Here is a 25,000-nt window from a genome sequence, read left to right as displayed (position 1 = left end):
GCTTCGGGGTTCTGTGCAAGGGGCTCTTGTCCCACCTTGAGGGGTGACATCTTGAGGGGCGGTTGCGTGTTGTGAGGGCCGTTGAAGATTTCAATCGGTTGTAGGTTGGGATTCGGGTTGGGGCTGAAGACGGTTGGCGACGGAAGACGAAGCGGCTCGACAACACATGGTGTTGGGTTCAGAGCTAAGAGGGCTAAGAGGGCTCTGGGTTGGCGACGAGGCCCCGTTTCGTTTTCGTTTCCGTTACATACTGTTACTCGCTGCGAGAGGATTTGGGTGGTGGGCAGGGCCGCGCGACCAGAGGAACCTTGGAAGAGGAAATCATTGCAGTGGGGGTTGGAGCGGTTGGGTCGAGGCAGCGGAAATGAAACTTCTTGAAAAGAAACGAAAGCCCGCCTCATTGTGCTGAGAAAAAGCTGGTGGGGTGATGAGCCCCTGGCTGTACCCTTGGCTTGGCTGGAAAGGGACGGACAGGGCGGTGCGTAGTGGTGGAAATGGTGTCGGCGGTGGCATTGGTATCCTGTAAAGGATGGACGAGCGGACAGCGCGCCCGGGTGGCAGTGAGTGCTATCGGTAGGTGTTTGTTGGTTTGGTACGGTGTGTGTGGAAGAGGTTGTGTAGGGGTATATAGCAGATTAGAGCAGGCTTATGGGCCGAGGTTTAGGCTTTGGGAAAGGTTCCGGGATCCGAGCCCAAGTTGGGCCGCAGTGAACGGAGGTTGCACCATTCGCCCTGCCATCCCGCGTCCCGAGCCTGGACATGTAGCCTCTGTAAAGGCATGGCGGTTGAACGTTTATGTGTGGTAAAGTGTCAAGGGCTTGTTACAAGGAACGACAGGTGACGCGAAAGCAGAGCGTTGGAAGTTGAGACGTCGGTGACTCTCAACCGTGCAGTTTGACAACAGAAACGAACTTGTATAGGAAGCTATATGTTCCATGAGTCATACAGCGCTTCTGGTGGATACATGCACCTCATCGCTAAGTTGACAGTTAGTGGCTGGGTTCTTGTTGAGCACGCCCCTCGGAACCCTTACAAAACATTAGTCGTGACAAATAGCATACGGCTCAGTAATATAGAAGTATGAGCAATGAAGCCTGTAAGCTGCTGGACACGGGCCAATGATGACCAGCCCGGTGTCATATTAAGATGACGGACGAGCTTTTGCCTATGAGTACACAAGTCCGTATCGAACAAATATATGCAAGGAACCCCCTCTTTCAGCAGGACTCCTCCGATGTTCTCCGAGCTACGCAGCTTGCAGGCACGTCACAACGTCCTTAACACTATACGAAATTCGAAACTGTCCGCTAATAGTTGCAATTCCATGTATCAGGTCTTGGAGGCAACTCGGACGGCACTATGCTTGCGAGGAACAACGCAGAGGCAACCGCGTCGCAATTGGGGAGACAGCATGAGGTATACTCCAATATGCCGCCTCCACTATGCTGAAGTGTACCAAAGCATCAAGTAAAATTCCGATATGGTCGCCCAAGTTAACCTCTGAAGTTGACATCTTGGGCGCTGCTGTTGTACTTGTGTAAACGCGCCACCGTTCCCCCTCTTATCCTTTCCAGAGGGACAGTTTCCCCATGCAGCGTCAGAATAGGTCTGCGTTCCGCAATTGGTTATCACAACGTATGATGCAGCGTACTTTTGCCTTCCTCCGTTCTATGTGCCGAGCCGCGAGTTGACCCTACAAGCCTGTCGACTTGTCCAGGGCGCTGCTCAACGGATCATAGACATATTACTACCGAATTTCGTGGTCACAACCGCGGCGTATATCCATCCTATCTGAGCCACTGTACGACACGGCCGTTCTAGTCCCCATGAACAGTGATATCTAGCCGCACAGGTACCCCACCCGCATTGCATTTTCCCTCACCCTCCACACCCCACCGTTACCGCTCCTCCCCTCCCTTACACCAGGAGGCGCTGCTTCCCTTTTTGGAGAGCTTGCGACTCGCACAGGGCGACCCCATGTACCAGGCCATCTCAGCTCAGATGGACAACCTGTACCAGGTGCGTACGGCACCCAATACACACGCGCGCACACCCAGTACACATATTCACACGCACACCCATGAGCCCTTATTCGGCCATAATTTTCACGCGGCCACAAGTAATTACACACCCCGAACAGACTCATTGCGGTCTCAGCTCACCGATATGTCCGCACCACCTCTCAGCACAGCATCTCCACCGGGGACCCCTGCACACCGCCCTCCCTCCCCCCCCCAGGTGTTCAAGGAGCTGCACAATCATGATCAGCAGGAGATCAGGTGGGTGGCTAGGAGGAGGGGGCCGAGGAGGGGGCGTGTGTGCGTGTAGCGCGGGGCGCAGCGGTTGTTGAGGGCTCAGCTGAGGGCCACACCCAGTCGGTTTGCTTTCAAGCCAATGGCTTAAACCCGCGCCTACATCCCTAACCGAGCCGACTCTCGTGTCAATCTCCCTCTCCTTTGACTGAGAAGAAAGGAAAGGGACGCCGCACTGCGCACCCCCCGGTGTATGACTGGAGCCCAAACCCTGAACCCCCGCTCAACATCCACAGGAAGTTGTTGCTGACGTTGGAGGCCCAACAGCAACAACTCCAGCAACTGACAACGGAAAACGATAATGTCCGGCAGCAGCTGCGGAGCCGGGAACGAGAGCTGGCGGCAGCGACAGTGGCGGCGGCTGCAGCCAGGCAGCTCACGCGAGAGCAACAGCTGGCGGTGGCGGCGGTGGGGGCGACGGCAGCGGTGCCGCCGCCGCTGGTCAGCGCCTCCCTGGACATGCTTGGCAGGGGAACAGCAGGGGCGGTGGCAGCGGCAGCTGCGGGGCGGAATCAGCGCTTGAACTTGAGGGCAGGGCTGAACAACCAGCCAGCGGGCGCGACGGCGGCGGATGGGGCAATGCTGGCGGAGGCGGCATTGGCAGCGGCGGAGTCGTCAGAGACTGCTGCAGCGGACGGGACCAGTCGGGCTGGCGGCAGCTTCGGCGGCTCTCCGGGTGCCCCCGGGGCTCGAGGGCCACTTCCCTCTGCCGTGATGCAGCAGAGAATGGGGGGAAGTCGGTTTGGGACAGCAGGAATGGGGGTGCGGATCAGCGCCATGGAGGGAGTTGGGGCGGGAGGAGGCGGCGGCGGCGTTGGAGGCGGCGGACGGGAACGTTCGGTATCCAAACGCGGGCGGCGGCCGTACTTCATCATATTCTTGCCGTACATGCTGCACCCGGCACATCAATGCTGGAGGTGCGTCTCTGTTGGACGTGTGTATGGCGGGGGGCCGCGTGTCGGGGTCCGGAGGTGTACCCGGAGGAATACCCGTAGACGAGAGCGTGCACCCCTTCCCGCTTCCCCTTTTATAAGGAGGGCCCCTCCCCCTCCGGGGCCCCCCTAACCCCAGAGAGCCACACACAACCCCCCGTACATACATATACATACACACGCGCGCGGGGCACTTTCTCAACCCAGGGGTCCACCAGCGTCCGCCTGTCGGTTCCGTTCTCAACACATCCACCCTCCGACTTGCGAGGGGGTCACCCGCTGCTGCTGCTGCTGCTGCTGCAGGTTCTACGCCGCCTGGCAATACTCTTGGACCACGCGTCGCACACTTTGGCTTGCCATGGCTTGGGTGCTGGTTTTTCTGTTGGCAGTTGGACTGTTGGTTGGGTTGTTGGTGCCCTGGGACAAGCTGGGCCGTACCACCTTCACTGCGGGGCCTGAGGTGGTGGCAGTTGGTGCGGAATATGTCAGTTTGAGGATGCAACTGAACAAGGCAGCGGCGGTCTACTACGTGGTGGTGCCCGAGGCGGTGACGACGGCAGCAACGGCAGCGGCAGCCGCAGGAGCGGCGGGAGGGGCTGCGAGCGGTAACGGCGGCGGGGCTCAGCCGGAGAGGTGCGTTTGTGTGTATGAGGTGTGTCACCAATAAGGCTCGTCACCACCAGGAGGCCGGGGGGGTAGGGGAACCCCCGACAGGTGAGGAAGCGCGTCCCAGGGAGTTGAGTGAACCTCTGTCGTTAACCCCCGTGTATGATGTTGCTCATGTCTATCAGTCTGGGAGGTTGCTGTATTGCGGGTAGAGGAGTGCGGCGGGGGCGCAGGGAGTGGGATGTTGGCTAGCCAGGTGATCCTCAAGGGCCCTGACACGAAGCGTGGGGAACTGTCCTAGTACTTCGTCGTCCCCGCCATTCCCATTGCCGCCATCCTCCCCACGAATGACATCGCCCCTACTTGTTCTGTATTTTATGGAAACCAAAGGGGATAAGCAAAGAGGGTATATGACAAGGAAAGCGTTTCATTAGATTCGTCAAAAATTGGGTGCCTCTTTAGTGAATAGGAAGTTATATTAGCGTATATGTAATATTGATGGTGGTCCTTACCCCTAAAACCCTAAAACCCCTCACCCCCAACCAGGCGGCGGAGGATTGTCTGGGCCGCCACGTCAGTTGCAAACCCACGAGCACCAGCGGAAGCCATACCCGGGAATAGCGCCACCAGCGGCTGTAGCGGCAGCAGCGACGGTGGTGTAGGCGGCCTGACTTCGATGTCCTTTCATCAACAAACCCCGGAGCCCTACCTCAAGCACGACCACCATCGTAACCACCACGGAGGCGACGTCAGCACCGGGTCTTGGCAACAAGGCCTGCTGACGTGGTGGTGGTCGCCAGCCGCGGGATATGGGACGAGGGCCTTCCGCGGCAACAGCGGCGGTGGAGCTGGTGGAGGAGGGGGACACCACCGGAGGCTGATGGCGACTGGGGATGCGTTGCGCCTGGATGGTGTGGCGGCGAATGACGTAGTGGACATGGCGGAGGGGTCGGCGGCTCCCGGAGCGGCGTTGTTCAACTTTGCCGTGGCGTGTGGCCAGGTGGACGTGCACCTGAAGGACACCAACTACACGCTCACAGTTCGCAGCGGCGTTCCGACTGGGGTGGCGGCAGCTGGCGGTCCCGGAGCCGGTGCCGCGCCGGGGACTGGAGGCGCGTCAGTGGATGAGTGCACAACCAGCTTTGGAATGGCGCTCAACGGCACACTGCCGTCGGCAGGGGGCCCGTTTTACGCGCGGCGCTGCCAGCGGTGTCCTTTCCTGCAGCCTGGTACTCCGTATGTAGCCCTCTTTATAGGTGACGGCGGCCGCAGGACGGGGGTGGTGCAGGTGCGTTTCACTATCACCACATCAACAGCGGCAACGCCAAGGGGGGGTTCGCTGACGGCTTCATCCTCGCCCCCGCCGCTGCCACTGCCGCCGCCGCCGATGGTGTGATGGCTTCTTCCGTTGAAACCCTCGAGCAACTGTGGGCCGGCTTTGGGGGCCTGTGAGACGTCAGATGGGAGATGTTGATGCCGGTGCTAACTATGTCTGGACTGAACTTCGACCGTGCCAACACCTGTTGTTAAGACGCAGCTGGTGCCACCTGGTTCAGTTGGCATTGCTCCTAAGTTTATATGCGTATGTATGTTTTTTGGCTTCGGGGGTTGAAGTTGTGATGACGTGTGCAGGGCGGGTGAATGAACTTAAGCGTGGGGATGACAACAAATGTATGGTACTGCGAAGAGTTCCTGCACGTGCCATGGACTCAGGATTGTGGTCTGTTATAAATAAAGCGAGAATGGCTGGATGACTAGCCTTACAAATGCCCGTGTACTTTTATTCGTCTCCCGGTGTGATTGAAGGGAATGGGTCGTACAATCCATTGAGTCGGCTGGAAGCGGAGGTTCACGTACCCATTTTTCCCCTGGTAGCCAGAAGTGATAATTATGTGTATGGACCAGGTGGGCTGGAAGGGTTCCGGGTGCTTGCTTCGATGGCCGAGAGCTTTAACCAATGAATCACGGGGAAAACTTCACCGCATTTATGGATCGAACCGGGTTTTACTTCAGTGACCTCGGGCAATCGGCAAAAGATAATACTTTTCCAGTCGCGCAGGGACCTAAACCTAAGCGTTTCGTACGGAACGTAACGGGCTCAAGGGGATCTGTCGATCAAACTGGGCCCCCACGCCTTTTGGGTCGCAGAACTTCTAGGGCATGGACCCAGGATGCGAAAACGGCTTTATACAGTATTGCACAAGGCATTCTATGCATCATATATACAGCCGGACTTCAGGTACATGCGTCCATATAGATATAAGATATATAGATACAGAGAAATGGCCACGATAGACGTATGCATAAGAATCTCAGTACAGTTGCAGTACATCCCCTGATACGACTCCAAATCTCCCCCGATGGTTATCGGCCGTTGCAGTCGTCCAAGAAAGACCAAAACAATGCCGTGAAGACATAAGTTTCTACCCTGCTATGGCAGCGCCGTATGTGCTCGCGAACCAAGTCCTACCTTCATTTGGCTCTAAGAGCCTACAGTCTAAGAGTCCTACAGGTGAATACCACACCATGTACCATGCGAATGTCACGCAGGTGTGAGCTAATCATCGCCTATGGTAACTTGCTGTGTCCTACGTAAGCAAGGCCTAAGTAAACACAATCAGTTCCAAGTGTCGCAAGAAACACATAAGCTTTCGACATCGCAATAATGAATCCCGCGCGCACATAACTGAACAGGATTGTATGGTATATTGTTATGCGTGCTTAGGATAAGGTTGCCTGCTTTCCTCTAACTCCAACCCGACGACAACTCGCAAGGTAGCTACCAAGGCCTGTAAAGTGCATCGGGGGTGGGAACTAATCAATGTACGCGCACCGTTGTTTACTATTCACAAGCTGGTCATGGCCAAGGAAAATGCCACCCTGCAGCATTCGATGAATTCAAAGCATTCCATGCATATTTAGGCATACTCCTCTGTACAAAGCATCGGCACTAGCAGTAAACGCATGATTCGTATGTACAGCGTATAATGAGAATATGTTGGTGAGGGTGTGATCACATGTCACATGTACGACGATCCGTTCCCAAGCCCGTTCAATGGCGAGGCCGCCCCCATATCGGTCGGCATGTATGCTAAACGATTTACGTGCTCTCTGCATGGCGATGGCCCCCGGCTGTGCGAAGCACCTGCCGATGCCTGCAAAGACAACACCCCCTGGCTGCCGTCCGCTCCCCCACCAGAACCCCAATGGGCCAAAGTGTCATGCCCGGCATCGCCGCTGCCCGGATGCTGCGGCGCTGCCGCGTTCATGACGCCATTCGAGGGCCGTGTAGCTTCATTGCCACCGGAGCCGGTCCGGCGAGCAGTCCCTGATGCTCCGCCTCCCCGGCCCCCGACGCCGCCGCCCACTCCAAGCATTACCATGTCCTGCAGCATCCTCAGGTATGGCGTGCGGTAACGGGTGGCCGCCCGGGGCGCGCCACCCACGCCTGCGCCAGGCCCGCCGGGCCCGACGCCTAACGCCTCCCCGCCTACAACAGACAGCACGGATGACGCGATGCCTACAGCCTCGTCAGTTTCAACGGTACGAGGTTCGTGCGCGCCTTCACAAGTACGCTCGCGAACCGGCGTAGTCCCAGCACTACGGCCTCCGAAATTCCCCCGAGTGTCAACCGCACTTATCACAGCCCTACCGGCCAGGTTGGCCGGGGAAGCGGCTCGCACAGGCGAGATAACCCGGCCCGGTGTGGGGCCAGGCGGATACCACGGGCTTACGTTTATGATGGCCACGGTGGACCGGACGCTTTGGTTTGACGGCGACGGGAATGAACGGTAGATGAGCCCAAGCGTCTGAGGGCTCACACTGTCGCTGCCGCTTTGCACCTGCGCAGGGCTATTTCCGTCGCCGTACTCCATGCCGACATGCAACGAGCTGGCAGGCCGGTTCGGAGTCGCCTCGCCAGGCCGGCGCATTTCACGGGCATACTTGGCCGTATTACTCAAGGCCCCAGTTTCATCACGACTGTCCAGCACTTCCCGTCGCGAGGGAGGCTGGTTATCCGTCCTAGAGGCTGCGGCACGCGGCAGTTCGGCTGGCTCCGCCCGGGTCTCCAGGTCAAAGAAGCGCATCCGGGATGGGCTCTCCAACAGCTTGCCCCCTGGGCTTAAGCCCATGCCCCGACCGGCCGGAGAAACCGCCTGAGGAGACCGGTGCACCAGCCCAGGGGCTGCGTCAGCACCGCTGCTTCCCCCACTACCCGGTGGATGCGCGGGTGGATGTGGGTGGAACATCGGCTGCTGCCGCGGCTGGTCTGGAAACTCCAGATCCGACGATGGGTGTTCGCGAATCTGTTGCGGTGGTGGAGGCTGTTGGTACGCGTTTCGCTTGCCATGGATGTCAGCAAATGCGGCTTGCGTTGGGGACTTGGACCTGCGAGCCTCAGCTCCATGTGGTGCTGTGCCGTTCTGTGCCTCGGCTGCCAGATATGCAGGAGGCTCTACCCCACCTTTCCGCAATTGCGGATGTGGGTAAGGCTGACCACTCCGCGCGAGCCTCACCGTATCCATGATTGCGGAGATGCGGGCGTGGTGGGCTCCCAGACGAGCTGTGAGCAGCTCCATCTCGGACACCTCCGCACGAGTCAAATACACTGCAGCCATGGCGGGGCAGATGTAGGATTGCAGGTAAGTAAACTGCAGGAAGAATGAGATCCACCAAAAGATACTCGCAAACAAAACCTGACGGTCCTCCAGCAGGGTCACGAGGCGAAATTGGCTCAGATAAAGGTAAAAGCACTGGCTTACCTCCACCAGCACGTTTTTCTTGCAGCTCACGTACTCGGCTGCTGTCGGCCACCACCTCCCAACGCAGCTGCGTTGCCTCGTCCGTCAGGCGTTTCTGCAGTAACGACGTAGGACTCATGGACCTTGTGTCTGCCGTGGCGTCGCCGCTGTGCCGCTCTTGTGCCGTCGCGACCGGTAGCGGACGGGGTTCTACGGAGCTTGCCCGCGGCCGTGCTGGCCGCCCGGCCTGGTCCTCACCAGTCCGGCTCACGGGGTTGTTCACCGCCGAAGCTGCGGAAGCGATCGCAGGTGACGGGTGCCGGCTTCCGTGGTGCGGCTTGCGCAAAATGAGCATCTGTTGCTGCGAATGGTTGAGCTGGTCTTCCAGGATGCTGGCGGATCCGCTGGAGGGGCGGCCACCAGCCACCGCCGTCCTTCCAGCCGAGCCGTGCCGCCTCTCCCCTGAGCGGCCGTGCGAAATGCTGCTCCCCGACCGCCGCGCGGCCGTACCCATAATGTTCATGGCGGCAACCTGCGTATAGGCGTGTATGAGAAACGTTGACAGCCCGCCGTTACGGGCTACCGTCATGCAGGTGTATCACCCACTTACCTCCTCCCGCAAATGTGCCGTGTCCGCTTCTGCAGCCCGCAATTGCTGCGTCTGGCGGCGCAGCTGGTCCACCAGATGGTCTAGCTGCTGCTGCAGACGCAAGTTTTCCGCCGAGCTAACCTCAGCTGCGGTACGCAGCTCCTGTATCTCGGCCTTCAAGCAGGGGCAAGAGATGAGAGGCAAGGCGCGACACTGAGCTGTGCATTAATTAGTGCAGCCTTGCACGTGTAATCTGAATATGAAGCGCTGCTTCACAAAAACCATGATGCAACACAAGGACTGTGATACAGAAGCCCCACCACCGTACAAGCATAAAGTCCAGGCCTCTACAGTTAGGCCGTCTGCCCGTCTGCACGAGCAGCAGCGTCACGTCCTTGGATCCGAGCACGACACATACCTCTGCATCGACAGCATAAGCCTCATAGCGGTGAAGTGCAGACCGTGCGTTCGCAAGCTCGGCCTGGAGTGCAGCCACCTCGTCGGCAAGCATTGCTAGGCGTGGCTCGAGCTGCGACCTGCATCCGCGGCAATAGCGTCGTTTACAAACTTCTGGTATTGACTACAAGAAATAGTGAAAATCGCAGTGTGTAAAACAGTCGAGTAGTTATGGCAAGATTGGCCTTGGGAAAAAAACGGTTTTGTAGTTGCAAATAAAGGATACGATACCGGGAATATTAGCAAAGGAGCTGCTCCTGTTATACCGTTTGAAGGGATTTATTCACCTAATATTTCGGCCTTAACCCCAGAAGATTTTTATGATACTAAACTTTATCGAAAACGACATATTAGTGAAAGGCTTTTCGGTGAGCTGAAGGAAAACAAAAGAATTGCAATGCGTTTTGACAATCTTGATTCTACTTTCCTCAGCTTCATTGCTTGGCTCTTGCTGAATTGTTTAAACTATTTTGTTGACAGTGCCATACTATTTTTGCGTTCCTAGCAGGGATAATTTTTAGGGGACTTTGCCCCCTTAATACACGGCTTGACAGTATATTTCATTACGCGAAAATGGAGTTGCCCATTCAAAATTAGGGAGAAGCTATGGCCCATTTTTTGATAAAATTTGAGGGTAGAATCTAAGTGCATATTTCGAATTTACACACTTAAAAATTCGAAGCCAGAGAAGAAGCTGAATTCAGTTGGAAAAATGAACTCGGCTTCTGCTAAGTATCCTAAAGCTACAGAAAAATGAAAAAAGTCATTGGCCTTTTGCGACTTTCCAGGAGAACACTGGATACATTTACGGACAACTAATCCTATTGAATCTACATTTGCTACGGTTAAGCATAGAACTAAAAAAATCTAGGAATTGTTTTTCGAGGAATATTGCGTGAAATGATTAAATCAGTATCATGACCAAAAAAAAGTTTGGTTGCTAAGCTAATTCTAGAGCGTAGAGCAGAGGCCAAAAAAGAATAAGGTAATACTAGATTCTTCGGCAGTTCTGTAGTGGAAGAATTATCAGGTAGTATAGTAAGGTCTAGTATAAAAATATTTCATAAGTAGCCTCTCTTCCATTTGATTCTGAGATGAACACGCAACAAGTAAGCAAAGCTATTGAGCCTTTTATCGATTCCATAGTAGCTTTTGATTTTTTATTATTCTATACGTTGTGCTAGCTTAAAGAAATCTACAAAAAATGTAGGGTTTATCTCTTGTAGAGCTTGTATTAGCTTGGGTATAAAACTTGGGATACCCATTTATACGGCAGATAAAATTTGGGCTGACCTTAAACTAGACTATATCGACATTAGGTTGATTAGGTTGATTAGGTAAGTGTTAGACCTAGACTAAATCCCCTACGTATTATTTTATTTGGTGTTTTAATGCCATTAAATTAGCAAACATTTACGTCATTTAATTGGCAAATTCACAATAAAACGCTATAGAAAATTGTCCCGATTAATTAAAATTTTCTAAGTACAGGGCGTATCTTAACATTATATTACCCTGGCCTAAAAATATTGAAGGAGGAGCAGATAATGTATAATATAGATATAGTTTTATAGCCTTCCGTTTTTGCCAATTTACTCCGTCAATAACTCTCCTATTATCGATAAAGATGCTAAAATTATTGAGCTTAAAGCCCCAAACTCTTTTGTTTGAAGAAGTAACAAAACGATATGGGAACATAATAAGAGTGGTCTCTCATATTTTTGGGACCAAGTTTAAAGGAACAGGCGGGCATGAAAGGTAATGATAACCAAGAAAAGTCGCAAATGTGATTTTGCTTAAAAATTATAATAATCGAGTATAGTGTGTACATGCTTACCTACGTTGCCCTACGCGAAAGCATAAGACAAACCCGGAAACCATGACCCTCGCCCGCTTCCACCTTTGGATTCAATCAACACTTACATCCGTTCACGTTCGAGACGGAGCTCTTCCTCTGCATTACGACTTGCTTCCACGGCATGTTTCTGATGGTCTTCCAGGCTGGCAATAGCTTCCTTGGCCGCAGCAAGGTCAGCCTGCGGGTAGTCGGGGCACATAGCGTGTGAGTAACCAGCCCCCTCGGGTGATGGCCAAAAAGTAAGCAAAAACGGTTTTCGCACCTCGAGGCTCATAATCCGACTTGCGGCCTCAGCTTCCTGCTTGCCGATGTTCTGCCTGGCCTCTGCCAAGGCCCGCTGGGCGTCGGACTCAGCTGCACGTGCAGTCGAGAGCTGAGAATCCAAAAGCAAAACTCGCTGCTGCGCGGCCACGGAAGCCTGCTGGGCCGCCTGCAGCCAACAAGACACCACGCGTAGGGTTATTGGCACGTAAAAATAGCAGGTTGCCCGCCGACATCCACCGGAGGTTGGACGCCGGATACGAGCCCAGTTATAGCATGTCCTCCAAGAAGAACAGACCTGTGCGCTAGCCCTCAGCTCTGCCTCCTTTATGCGAGCAGCGTCCTGTGCATCACACAGGGCTTGCTGGGCCTCGCGCAGTTCCTCCTGCACGTATAAGGGCCGGCAACGTTAAAAATTTCCCTCTTCCCAACATCAGCCGCCGAATACTACTTGCCTTGATTGAAGCAATGCTCGCATCCGCAGCAGCCTGCGATGCTTTCTGAGCGTCACACGCAGCGTGGAGCTCGTCTCGCTGTTGACTGAGCTTTTCGTGAGCAGATGCCTCTCTCGTCGTTGCGGCGTGCAGAAGATCCTGCAGCTCCTGGACGCGCATGGAGAGATTGCAGTAAGTACACATCAGAACTGCAAGCGGACATCGGGTACCGCTCGATGTCTCATGGCAACGGCCAACGGGCTCACCTTCGCCTTTTGCTCGCCCCGAGCCCGTTCCGCTTCTAGAGTCGCACGCGTGGCCTCTAGAGCTGCTTCAAGACCAGCTGCAATGCCCTTGGCGTCAACGTCCCGGTCCACTAGCTGCCGCTCAGCGTCTTGCCGCGCCTTAGCTACTTCCAAAAGCTCAGCTTTAAGCCGCTGCACTTTGTCAGACTCCTCCGATGCCTGCGCTCGAGCTTGCGCCACCTTGACCTGGCATGGCCACGGATAACGCCGTCGGTCAGGGTAGGCCGACATTGGGCCCAACAGAGGACACGACGACTCGATTCTGCTGCAGCTGCATACTTAAAGAATACACCAGCAGAATTCGTACCGCTATGCAGTGTACTAAGTGTACTAAGTGGCAGGACCAGAGATGCTCCGATCACAGGAACATACATGCCAAAGCCCACCTCACCTGCATCTCGCCGATGCGCGACTCTGTCAACGTATGCTGTGCCGCCAGCTCCTTCGTAGCCGTTGTAAGCTCTTTCCGTAGCGCGGCAAGCTCCCCGTGCACCTGGCTGACCTCAGCTTTGGCGGCGGCAAGCAGCCCCTGGGTAGCGGTATGGCTCTCACGCTCTGCCCTAAGCTTTGCATCCGCGTCTGTTAGCTGTTCCCTCAGCCTTGCCTTACGCTCCAGCTGTTTTTCCAGCTGGACAATTTCATGCTGGTGGGACTTCACTTGTTCCTCCAGGCTAGCTTTGGCTTGCAGGGTCAAGGCATGCTGCTGTGCAGCTGACTCGTGCTCAGATCGGATGGAAGCGAGTTCCGTTCTGAGGGCAGCAGCCTGACTGGATACCGTATCTCGCTCAGTCATGACCGCAGCAAGCTCGGATCGGACGGCCGCTGCCTGCATCCGGGCCGAATGTACCTCGTTTCGCTCCGCAGCCAGGCGAACTTCAGCACCCGTTAACTGTTCCTGCAGCTTTCCGATCTGATGCTGCAAGTGCTCCGCGTGCTGTTGCAGCCCACGCACCTTACCCTCCAGCGACGCACGTATGCCCACCAGCTCGTGGTTCTCCAACCGAAGCTGCGCCAGCTGTTGCGCCGACACGTCTCGCGCCGTGGTAGAAGCCGCAAGGTCCGCTCGGACGGCCTCCAGGTGTGCTTCTAGCCGAGCGATAGCATTCTGCGTCTCGGCCTTCTCCGCCACATGTCGCGCCTCCGTCATGACCAGCTGCTGGCGCAGGTTCTCAGCTTGCTGCTCCAGGACTTTGGCGTGTTCCTCAAGCGGGCCAAGCTGGCTTTCAAGAAGGGCCTGATCCCCCTTCAGGTTCTTCAACTGCCGCACTCCTGCCGCATGCTCAGCCTGAGCCGCGCTCAAGGTGGGCAGCAGGACCGCAAGCTGCGCATCGAGCGCATCCCGCTGCGCCGCCACTGCCACGAGCTCAGCATGAGCAGCTGCAAGATCAGCGCGCAACTTGCCTTGCAACTCCTCTGCCTTGGCCTGTGCTGTTTCGGCGCCGATCCGATCGGCTGCCGCGCGATCTTCGGCTTCCAGGAGCTGCTGCTTTGTCGCATCCAGCTGGCTTTTTACCAGCTCGCACAGCTGTTCTACCGTGACGATCTTATCTTCCAGGTCAGCACAACGACCAGTAACCTCCACGAGCTCCGCGTGGGCAGCAGCGAGCTGTTGCAATGCAGCAGTGCGCTCTGCGGCCGTAGCCTCAAGCTCGGTGCGTGTAGATGCCAGATGTAGCTCTAGCCGGGCCCGGACCACTTGTGCCTCGGCCCGCTCGGATGATAGATGTGCTTCTGCGGCGTTAAGGCGGCGTTGCAGGTCCTCCGCATGCTGAGTCAGGTCGTCTGCACGGAGCTCCAAAGCACGCAGATGCTGTGCAACGCGTGCTGCTTCACTGGCGCGTGATGCATCCAGGTTGCGCTGCTGTGCCTCCACGGTCCGTTGCTGCTCGCGCATCACAGCTGCGGTGACTGCCGCAGCGGCAGCTGAGCTGCTCCTCTCATCTTCAATGGCCGTCAGGACGTCCCGTACCGCATTAAGTTGCTGCAGCGCGGCATCACGCTGCGCGCGAGCTTCTGACAGCTCATTCAGAGCTGTGAGGACCTGAGACCGTGCTTCTGCGAGGTCGGTCGACATCTTGTCCTTGTCAGCAAGAACTGTATCCAAGCGCTCCATTGCAACTGCATGCTCCGCGCGCCTAGATTCAATAGCTTCATGCGCGGAGGCCAACAGCTGTCCCGTTGCAACCAACTGGGCCTCCAACTCAAGCAGCCTGGCAGTCGCGGCTTCATGTTGATTGCAGGCATCCTGTGACTGTTCCTGCGCCTCAATGAGGTGCTTTGCCAGCATGGGAACCTCGCTTTGCAAACCGCGGACCTCAACCCGCAAATCTTCCAACTGACGTACAGCAGTGTCCCGCTCAGCCTGGGCATCTGACAGCATTTTAACAGCGGTCAGCAACTCCGATCGTAGGCTGGACAAATCACTACACGCCGTGTCTTTGGCTGCCAGAGCTGTCTCGAGAAGCTTGACAGTCGCCTCATGCTCAGCGCGCTTGGCATCTGCAGCCTCCCGAGCTAAGGACAGCCTGGTAGCAGCCTCTGCCTGCTTTACTAAAGCATTATCGCGCTCTGACAGGGCTGCGTGCAGCTGTCCCCGTGTTTGCGCCAAGTCCGTTGTCATGTTGAGAAGCTCGGCCTGCTTCCCTGCCAGAACTTCCGCCTGTTTTGCTGCCACAGCGTCGCGCTCTGAAATGGCTGCCCGTAGCTGCTCCCGTGCCTCTGCGAGCTCGGTCGTAGCACGAAGCAAATCGGCATGCCTGGATTCGCGAACCTCTGCCTGCTTAGCGGCTGCAGCATCGCGCTCTGCTATGGTTACCCGAAGCTGATCTCGTGCATGCGCGAGTTCTGCCCGAACATGCAGCAGCTCGGCTTGCTTCTCCGCCAGAACCTCCACTTGCTTAGCGGTCGCCGCGTCGTGTTCCGTCAGTGCAGCACGCAGATGCTCCCGTGCTTCGGCGAGTTGTGCAGTAACACACAGCAACTCTGCCTGCTTGTCCGCTTCGACCTCAGCTCGCTTAGCTGCAACTATGTCACGCTCTGCAAGGGCTGCCCGTAGTTGCTCTCGTGCCTGCGCGAGTTCCGCCGTAAAGCGCAGGAGGTCGGCCTGCTTCTCTGCCAAAATCTCCCCTTGCTTAGCGGTTGCCGTGCTACACTCTGCCAAGGCAGCCCGCAGCTGCTCCCGGGCTTCTGCAAGTTGTGAGGTAACGCGCAGCAGCTCAGCCTGCTTCTCTTCCAAAATCTCTGCCTGCTTAGCAGCAGCAGCGTCACGCTCTGCCAGGGCTGTCTGCATATATTCCTGCGTCTGCGCGTTTTCCGCTGTGGCACGCAGCAGCTCTTCCTGCTTCTCTGCCACAACCTCCGCTTGTTTTGCGATTGCGTCACGCTCTGCCAAGACTGTCCCCAGATGCTGGCGCAACTTTGCAAGCTCCGCTGTAGCATGCAGAAGCTCGGCATGCTTCTCTGCTTGGGCCTCGGCATGCTTAGCCGCCTCAGCGTCGCGTTCTGTGAGGGCTGCCCCGAGATGCTCCTGTGCCTTAGCAAGTTCGGACTTGGCATGCAATAGCTCGGCCTGTTTCTCTGCTTGAACCTCGGCATGCTTAGTATTTGCTGCGTCATGCTCCAACATGGTTGTCCGCAAATGCTCCCGTAGCTCCGTAAGCTCCACCTTCACGCGCAACAGTTCCGCTACATTCCCTCCAAGAACTTCCGCCATTTTAGATGCAGTAGCGTCGCGCTCTGCAGCCGTTGTTTGCAGATGCTCTCGAGCCTGCGCAAGTTCCGCCATAATATGCTGTAAATGAGCCTCCTTCTCTGCCAAAACCTCCGTTTGCTGAGCCGCCGCAGCGTCACACTCCAACATGGCTGCTCGCAGGTGCTCCCTTGCCTCCGCAAGTTCATCCGTCACATGCAACAGTTCCGCCTGGGTTTCTGCTTGAACCTCGGCCTGTTTAGCGGCAACAGCGTCGCGCTCCAGCAAGGCTTTTCGCTGCTGCTCCCTTGCCTCTGTGAGTTCCGCCAGAACACGCAGGAGCTCGGCCTGCTTCTCAGCTTGCAACTCAGCCTGCCTAGCGGTCGCGGCGTCGCGCTCTGCCAGGGCTGTCCGCAGCTGCTCTCTTGCCTCCGCAAGTTCCGTCCCGATACGAAGCAGCTCGGTTTGCTTCTCTGCTTGAGCTTCAGCCGTTTCCGCAGCCGCGGCGTCACGCTCCGAGACAGTTGCCCGCAGCTGCTCTCGTGCCTCCGCGAGTTCCGCAGTAACGTGCAGCAGCTCAGCCTGCTTTTCTGCAAGGATTTCCGCCATTTTAACTGCAGAAGTGTCGTGCTCTGCTACGGCCGCCCGCAGCTCTTCCTGGGCCGCCACAAGTTCGGACATGGCGTGCGATAACTGGGCCTGAGTCTCCGCAAGATTTCCAGCATGCTTCGCTGCTACAGCGTCGCGTTCGGATATGGCTGCTTGCAAATGCTCCCTTGTGTCCGCGAGCTCAGTCTTGGCATCCAGCAGCTCAGCCTGGATTTCTGCAAGCGCTTCTGCCTGCTTGGCAACCAAAGTGTTGCGTTCCGAAAGAGCTACCTGCACCTGTTCGCGCGCCTCTACTAATTCGGCTGTAGCATGTGCCAGCTCTACCTGCTGGACTGCCGCAAGATCTTGAGCCTCCGCAAATTCTGCCGTAACACGCAGCAGCTCAGCCTCCTTCTCTGCTTGTACTTCGGCCTGTCTAGCCACCTGCTCGTGCAGCTGCACAATTTCCGCATTGGCATGCAGAAGTTCCGCCTGCTTCTCTGCAAGAGCCTCCACCATTTTAGCTGCAACAGAGTCACGTTCTGTCAGGGCCGTTCGCAGATGCTCTCGTGCTTCCGCAAGTTCTGCCAGGACACGAAGAAGCTCCGCCTGTTTCTCTGCTTGGACCTCCACCTGCTTGCCCATTGCTGCGTCGCGTTCCGAAATAGCTGCTCGAACCTGTCGGCTCGCCTCCGCAAGATCAGACCTAAGTTGCAGCAGCTCGGCATCCTTCTCCGCCTGAAGTGCCGCCTGCTTACTCCCTGCAATTTCCCGTTCTGACATAGCTTCCTGGAGATGCTCCCGTGCTTGCGCAAGTTCCGCCGTAACACGCAGCAGCTCGGCCTGCTTCTCTGCCCTGGTATCCGCCTGCTTCGCAACAGCAGCGTCGCGCTCTGCCAAGGCTATTCGCACCTGCTCATGCGCCTCCATAAGCTCCGCCTTAACGGACAGCAATTCGGCGTGCTTCTCCGCAAGAGCCTCTACCATCTTAGCGGCCATGGCGTCACGCTCTACCACGGCTGCTCGCAAATGCCCCCGTGCCTCCGAAAGTTCCGCCTTTACGTGCAATAACTCAGCATTTCTCTCTGAAAGGACTCCCTCAGCTTTGGCTGCCGCAGCGTCGCGTTCCATCATAGCTCCCCGCATATGCTCCCGTGCCTCTGCAAGTTCGGCCGTAACACGCAGCAACTCAGCCTCTTTCTCTGCATGAAGCTCTGCCCGCATATCTACTGCAGTATCACGCTCTGATAGAGCTGCCTTTAGCCGATCCCTTGCTTCGGCGAGTTCCAACTTGACCTGTAGCAGCTCGCCTAGCTTCTCCGCTTCAATTTCCGCCTGCTTAGCTGCCGCAGTCTCACGTTCTAACATGGCTGCCTTCAAATGCTCGTGTGCCGCGTGAAGTTCTGCAGTAGCGTGCAGCAGCTCTTCCCGAACCTTTGCCTGTGCAGCTTCCGCTGTGCCACGCTCGGAGAGTGCTGTCCGCAGCTGCTCCCGTGCCTCTGCGAGTTCCGATTTGACATGTTGCAGTTCGGCCTGCTGCTTTGCTAGAACCTCCGCCTGCTTAGCAGCCGCAGCATCGCGTTCCGACATGGCTCCCTGCAGATGTTCTCGTGCATGCGCAAGTTCCGCCGTAACACGCAGAAGGTCGGCATGCTTCTCTGCTTGAATCTCTGTCTGCATGGCCTTCGCAGCGTCACGCTCTGTTAGGGCCGACCGCATATGCTCCTGTGTCTCGGCGAGCTCCGCCATAACATGCAGCAGCTCGGCCTCCTTCTCTGCCAGGGCTTTCATATGCTTAGTTGCCGTAATGTCGCGCTCTCTCAGGGCATCACGCAGTTGCTCCCGGCCCTCCGCGAGCTCCGACTTGGCATGCAGTAGCTCGGCCTGCTTCTCCGCCTGAGCTTCCATCAGCTTCGCTGCAGCCGCATCACGCTCTGAAACGGCCGCCTGAAGCTGCTTGCGTGCCTCTGCCAGTTCCTTTACAGCGCCCAGCAACTCGCCCTGTTTTCCTGCTTGAGCCTCCAGCAGGCGTGCTTTTGCACTGTCACGCTCACAGCAGGCTGCCTGCAATTGCACGTGTGCATCTGCGAGCTTCTTGACAGTGTCTAAGAGCTCAGCCTGCGTCTCAGTAAGTTTGGTTTGTAACTCCACCAGTTGCCTCCTAACGGCCTCGAGGTTTGCATCAGCGCGCACGGATGCTGCGTTCTTCTCGGCAATGGCCTCAGCAGATTGGCGTGCGAGGGACTCTTGCTGCATGCCAGCGGCTTCCAGCTCCTGACGAAACCTGTCTAGCTGCTGCTGGTGTTCGTCGCTCCTTAGGCAGGCTTCCTCCCGGGCTCCATCCAACAGCCGCATTGCGTCATCACGTTCGTCGCGCGCTGCCGCGAGGTCCATCTGAGCTGCTGCCAGCTCAGCTCGTAGCTCGCCAATCTGTGACTCGGAATCGCGAATGCCGCGCTGCAGGCTGTCTACATGCTCCTCCACCTTGAAGAGTTCCATCTCCACAGCGGCAACCCGAGCGCGGTATGCTTCAGTCTCGGCGTTCGAAGCCATTAAAGCTTCATGCAGGGACTCCAGCTCTTCACGTGCAGCTGTTGCAGTTGCAATGGCTTCGTCGCGGGCCTGCTCCGCTATCGCACACTCCTGACGGGATATGGCTTTGTATTCGTCAAGTTGTGCCGATACGATTTCCGCGCTGCCCCTGACGCCCTCGACGTTCACCTGGCATTAACGGCGCACAAAAGACAGCGCAGGGGCGGTGCTACCAATAAAAAAACGTGGCAAACAAAGTCCCACTGCATGGGCTACACGGAAACGTCGAAAACCATTTCAAGCCTTGTCAGGAAACAGGCATGGCTAGAGGCTGCATTCAAAGCCTTTTCGGGCCCCTAAAACCAGCGGAAGAAACCAAGATTATCCTACCTGAAACTCCGCGAACCGTTGCTGCGATGTCTCCAGCTCCTGAGCGATGGCCTGCCTTTCGACTTCCTGCTCCTGCAACTTCGCCTCTTTTCCAAGCAGAAGCTCCTCCAATTCTTTGACTCGATCCGTGGCAGCCCGTAGCTCCGCGTCGGAAGTGAGCAACAAGCCCTCCAGCTTGGCCACTAAGATTTGCGCTTCAGCCAGACGCGCTTCAAGCTCCGCAGCACGGGCTGCTTGAGCAGAGGCTTCCTGGCCGACTGCATCCAGACGACGCTCCAAGGACGCCCGCATTCCCGCGACGGACGCCACAACATCTTCGTTGAGTGGCCTTGAGGAGTCGAAATTTCCAGGTAGAGAAAGTGTCGTAGCAGCTGCCGCCAGAGGTCTGCGGGTAAGTGCACGAACGGAAGCGCACATCTCGCATCCAGCAACCCGGTATTACACTGGGATCTTACAACGCGGTGTTACAACGTTACAGGCACTTAAGGACTTGAGAGCTAGGGGCTTGCTGTCCTTAAGATAGGCGTCACCAATCCTTCCAAGGATGGCCGAGACCTTTTCCCCATACCGTCAGCGCCATCATACGGTGCTACGGCGCCCAACCCCACCATGCCGCCCTTTCGCGGTCCAGCCTTCAGCGGCTGAAGCACTACCACTATTGCCTTTCAAGTGCTGCACCCCGCTGCTAGAACACCGCACGCACAAACCATGACCCGCGCAGAAAGCTTGGGGTCTCGAGCAAGCTTCAACAACACGGGCTTCATATACGTTTGGATGAACATTGTTGCACGCTAGAAAGCCGTACCTCGCATCTATACAGTGGTAGCCCTCAACCAAAGAACAAATGGAAGAAATCTGCTGATTCAGGGCACCAATCCTCTCAATCAGGCCCTTTAGCTCCACTTCCTTTGCTGATAGCTGCAATTGGAGGCCCAACAACTGCTGTTGAGCAGCAGAGCGAGACGCCTCAACCTCGCCAAGCTGCTGTTGCGCAGATGAAGCTGCTTCCTGGGCCGCTGACACACGCTTTTGCAGGTCCACAATAATGGCGCGCGCCTCGGCCAGCTGCTGCTCCGCCATAACACGACCGGCTTCGGCATCCTCGAGCTGCTGTTGCAGCGCTTTCTTAGCAGCTTCCATGTCAGCTACCGCAGTAGAATGAACAAGGAGAGCTTTGTCCAGTTCAATCTGTAAAGCGTTGCGACTCGTCTCTTTTTCCTCAAGCTGCTGCTGCAGTTCAGCACGTGATGCTTCGATAGCCCCAGCCCGCTGCTGCGATAACACAACTGTTTCCTCCACGGCAGAGACCCGGCACTCCAGCTCCTCAATTTCGGCACGTGCCTCGGCCAGCTGCTGCTCCGCCATAACGCGACTGGCTACAGCATCCTCATATTGCCGCTTCAGTGCCTCTTTCGCACCTTCTAGGCCTGCTAAAGCTGTAGAATGGGCACGCCAAGCTTCGTCCAGTTCTGCCTGTAATGCCTTGCAGCTCGCCTCCGCCCCCCTAAGCTGCTGTTGTAGTTCAGCACGTGACGTTTCCATCTCCTGAACACGGCACTGCACCAGTGCCTCTTTTTCCCCTGCTGCAGAGACCCTTCGCTGCAGTTCCTCGACTTTGGTGCATGCCTCCGCCAAGCGTTGCTCCGCGATAACGCGGCTGGCGTCAGCGTTCTCGGACTGCTGTCGATTTGCAGCACTAGATACTTCCAGATCCGCCATCCCTGCGGAGTAAGCTCGGTCTGCATCGGCCAGTTTGGCATGCAGGGACACGCGCCTGGCCTCACTGTCCTCGAGCTGTTGTTGGAGTTTGCCACGTGACGTTTCCGTCGCCTCAACCTGCCGCTGCATCAACGCCTCTTTTTCCTCGGCCGCAGAAACCCGGCTCTCCAGCTCATCAATTTTGGCACGCGCTTCAGCCAACTGCTGCTCTGCCGTACCGCGACTGGCTACAGCATCGTGAAACTGCCGCTTCAGTGCCTCTTTCGCACCTTCCAGGCCTGCTAAAGCTGTAGAATGGGCACGCCAAGCCTCGTCCAGTTCTGCCTGTAATGCGCTGCGGCTCGCCTCCGCCCCCCTAAGCTGCTGTTGTAGTTCAGCACGTGACGTCTCCACATCCTGAACCCGGCGCAGCACCAGCGCCTCTTTTTCGTCGGCCGCAGTAACCCGCCGCTCCAGTTCCTCAATTTCGGCGCGTGCATCAAGCAGCTGCTGCTCTGCTAAAGCGCGACTGGCTACAGCATCATCATACTGCCGCTGCAGTGCTTCTTTGGCTTCCCGGCCAGCGACTGCAGCAGAAAGGTCACGCCGAGCTTCGTCCAGTTCGGCCAGCAGAGACATGCGACCCATTTCCGCTTCCTCGAACTGCTTTTGGAATTTGGCACGCGATGTCTCCACCTCTGCAATCTGATGTTGCGCTGGCGCCTCGCCCACAGCGACCCGGCGCTTTAATTCCGCAATCTCATTGACCGCCTCTGCCAGCAGCTGCTCCACCATAACACGTCCAGCTGGAGAATCCTTGTCATGCTGCCGCTGTGCCGAATTGGCGACTTCCAGGGCCACAAGCCCTGCAGGATAATCTCGGTCCGCCTCGTCCAGTTCGGCCTGCACAGCCATGCGCCTTGTTTCCGCCTCCTCAAATTGCTGTTCATCATGCGACGCCTTTATCTCCGCCATCTCTTGGTGCATCAGCACAGGCATTTCCTTGGCTGCAGAAACCCGGCGCTGCAGTTCTCTGATTTCGTTCAGCGCTTGTGCCAGCTGTTGCTCCGCCATAGCCCGGCCGGCCTCCGCATCCTCATACTGCTGCTGCAGCGCCGCTTTGGCGGCAGTAAGAATCCTTACATCAGCCATATTGATGCTGCGCTCGGCCTCTGGTTGTGGCGCCTGCAGGCCGCAGGGAATTGCCGTCCCGGCAATCTCGTTGGAAGAGTAAAGGTTGTGCCGCCCCTCCACACGGTGGCCATCCGATTCCACGTGGGGCCGGTCATGTACTTGCAAGGAAGCCCCCCGAGCACCCAATTCGGCTACTTCCTGAAGCGCAGCAGCAATCTGGCCCCTTGCCTCACGAAGCTCAGCCTCAAGCTGTGTACGGACAGCAGATGCGTCCAGATGCAAGGAATCCATGTAAGATTGGACCGCCGTTGCAACGTCAGGCACGGCAGTAAAGCGCACTCCATCATCTGTTTCACTCCGCTTATATGGACTGGCAACTTCGTCGGATGGTATCACTGGTGCAGAGGAGTCATCCTCTGTTGCATATTCCGGCTGAAGAAGCTGAAGGCCGCGATGCACTTGGCAGGCCTCCGACGGCACCTCCTGGAGATCCGGCGACCGTGTGACTGTGCCTAGTGTTCGTGCCATATTTCCTACATGCGACTCAGATGAGCTATGAGCTGCTGCTGTCGACGGCAACCCACTATAAGACCACCTGCCCTTAAGGCTCCCTGGCGCCGCGGGATATGTATCCATTCCAACTTTATTGGCTACTGCCTCAAGCTGAGACCACAAGCTATTGTTTATGGACCGGGCCGCCGCCAATGAAGCCTCTAATGATGTAATCTTGACCTGATCGCCAGCATGCGCCAAGCTAAGAGTGAGCAGGGCACTTGCTTTCTCTTCAATTTGAACCTGGACGTTAAACAAAGGGGTAATTGTGGATCCTGGCCTTGTTGCAGGGTGAACGCCTCACTCAGGAAACATAGCTTCAAAGCCCCTAAATGCACCGACAACGTCAATACACGCTCCTCAAGACAGCAAGACACCTAGCACACCACGCAGCTGCCTCACCTGGAGTGTATGTGCGCGTTCATCAGCTTTCCGCAGTTGGCCCAGGAGCTGTTCCTTAGCAGCCTCTAACGTCACAAGCTTCAACTCTGCCTCCTCGTTAACGTTGGCCAGCCTTCTCTTGAGCCCTGTTTCCTGTGTACGAGCCTCGACGCATGCGACCGACAACCGCTCCACCTCTGCTTGTGCTTGCTGGTTTTTCGCAAGCAGCTCCGCTGCGTGTGCAAGCGCTGCATCCCTGGCCGCCGAAACTGCACACAGCTCCTCCCGAGCCTGCACGGAGGCGTCCGACAGTGCTTTTACACGCTCCTGCGCCTCTGCCAACGCGGCCAAGGGGTCTCGGAGGTGCGGCCCTGCACCAGGGCTGCCCACTGGCTGCCCCAGGCTGTGAGACTGCACCTGCTCGTACAGGTTGGACTGCGCTTGCGTGTTCGCGACAATGGCATTGCGCAACTGCAACAGCAAGTCTGTCACTTCACGAGATAAGATTTGGACCTGCCCATCCGCCTGCCGGTCAACGCCTTGAGACACGGACATATGATGTGTACCCACAGAAGACGCTCCGCCTGAGCTTGTCGCGAGCGCCGAGCTGCCGACAGGAGAACCGGCCCTGGAACGAGTGGGTGATGATGCTCGAGAACTGACACCCTTGGGCGACGCGAGGCCCCGCCCCATGTGATGCTGCTCAGCTGCAGGTGAACTTTTGGCTGCGGCAACAAGCGAGCCTGCTATCTGCCGCTCAAGCTGCTGACGGGCCCTTCGCTCCACCTCCAAGTCAGCTCCAGCTGCTCCAGCCACAGCACGTGCTTCTGCCAGTCGTTGCGTGTTTGCCTCAAGCGCTTCGGCGATTACGTTAAGCTCGTGTGTGCTGTCATCTAGGCGTTGTCTTGCAATCTGCACAACACGACCGGATAGCATTCATGCAAAATTCAAAACGTATTGAGATCATTACAAGGCGTCAAAGCAAGGCAGCGGGACGGGTAGACAATTTTCGTCCACTCGCCAGAGCCACTCCTTGTGACGCAAGAGCAGCCTAACTACAGGACTTACACGCTCACGTTCATTGCACGAGCGTCCTGAAGGGCTTTTCAACCCTAGGTTTGGTCCTAGCCTCCGGCTCCTAACCCACCAACGAGCGGGCTAGAGTGCTGCTATTCTAAGCATGTTTGTGAACCCGCTGACAATGGTTATTTCCTGCGTTTAGGATGCAAAGGAGCCCTTGGGCGCCAGCACGCTTGAATTCAGCGCGATGGCGTTGGACTTGAATGCGTGCACCGAACAGCTAGGAATGCAACTGGAACGGCAGCTTGCGGAAGCGAAAGGTGTCTTGCTGGGATTCCAAGCAGGTCATACTGAAGTAAATACCGGCGCCGACATGCTTGAGGACAGGACGTGAAGGGTAGCGGACGTACTTAGAGCCCGCGTTGACGTACTGGAATCTGAGCTACAGGTGCGGTCTTGCTGCTCAGTGTCCGGATAGTGCCCTTTGCACGACGGCTTACGTGCTCACGCGTATTGCGCGAG

At 56.7% G+C, this 25,000-nt stretch overlaps 2 protein-coding genes across 2 annotated transcripts in view; one reads left to right on the top strand and one right to left on the bottom strand.

The window, feature by feature from the left end:
* The window catches only part of VOLCADRAFT_105841 (uncharacterized protein), a gene marked incomplete at both ends in the record, with an annotated part of 18,538 nt that extends 13,236 nt beyond the window's left edge, over positions 1-5,302 (top strand). Inside the window, 6 exons of the mRNA XM_002953183.1 lie at positions 1,927-2,019; positions 2,239-2,279; positions 2,549-3,229; positions 3,548-3,877; positions 4,397-5,138; positions 5,180-5,302. Of these exons, the coding sequence (XP_002953229.1) occupies positions 1,927-2,019; positions 2,239-2,279; positions 2,549-3,229; positions 3,548-3,877; positions 4,397-5,138; positions 5,180-5,302 (2,010 nt within the window). The remainder of the gene's footprint in view (positions 1-1,926; positions 2,020-2,238; positions 2,280-2,548; positions 3,230-3,547; positions 3,878-4,396; positions 5,139-5,179) is intronic.
* Positions 5,303-6,870: 1,568 nt separating this feature from the next.
* VOLCADRAFT_118298 (uncharacterized protein) overlaps positions 6,871-25,000 on the bottom strand; it is a gene marked incomplete at both ends in the record, with an annotated part of 30,440 nt that continues 12,310 nt past the window's right edge. Inside the window, 13 exons of the mRNA XM_002953116.1 lie at positions 6,871-8,007; positions 8,368-8,459; positions 8,614-9,124; positions 9,203-9,355; positions 9,600-9,717; positions 11,561-11,673; positions 11,758-11,925; positions 12,457-12,681; positions 12,887-13,429; positions 13,478-19,492; positions 19,694-20,078; positions 20,499-23,320; positions 23,480-24,370. Of these exons, the coding sequence (XP_002953162.1) occupies positions 6,871-8,007; positions 8,368-8,459; positions 8,614-9,124; positions 9,203-9,355; positions 9,600-9,717; positions 11,561-11,673; positions 11,758-11,925; positions 12,457-12,681; positions 12,887-13,429; positions 13,478-19,492; positions 19,694-20,078; positions 20,499-23,320; positions 23,480-24,370 (13,173 nt within the window). The remainder of the gene's footprint in view (positions 8,008-8,367; positions 8,460-8,613; positions 9,125-9,202; positions 9,356-9,599; positions 9,718-11,560; positions 11,674-11,757; positions 11,926-12,456; positions 12,682-12,886; positions 13,430-13,477; positions 19,493-19,693; positions 20,079-20,498; positions 23,321-23,479; positions 24,371-25,000) is intronic.

This window comes from Volvox carteri, assembly GCF_000143455.1.
Source record: "Volvox carteri f. nagariensis unplaced genomic scaffold VOLCAscaffold_34, whole genome shotgun sequence".
Taxonomy (NCBI): domain Eukaryota; kingdom Viridiplantae; phylum Chlorophyta; class Chlorophyceae; order Chlamydomonadales; family Volvocaceae; genus Volvox; species Volvox carteri.
The sequence above is the reverse complement of the archived record's forward strand: the minus strand, read 5'-3'. Positions and strand labels throughout refer to the sequence as shown.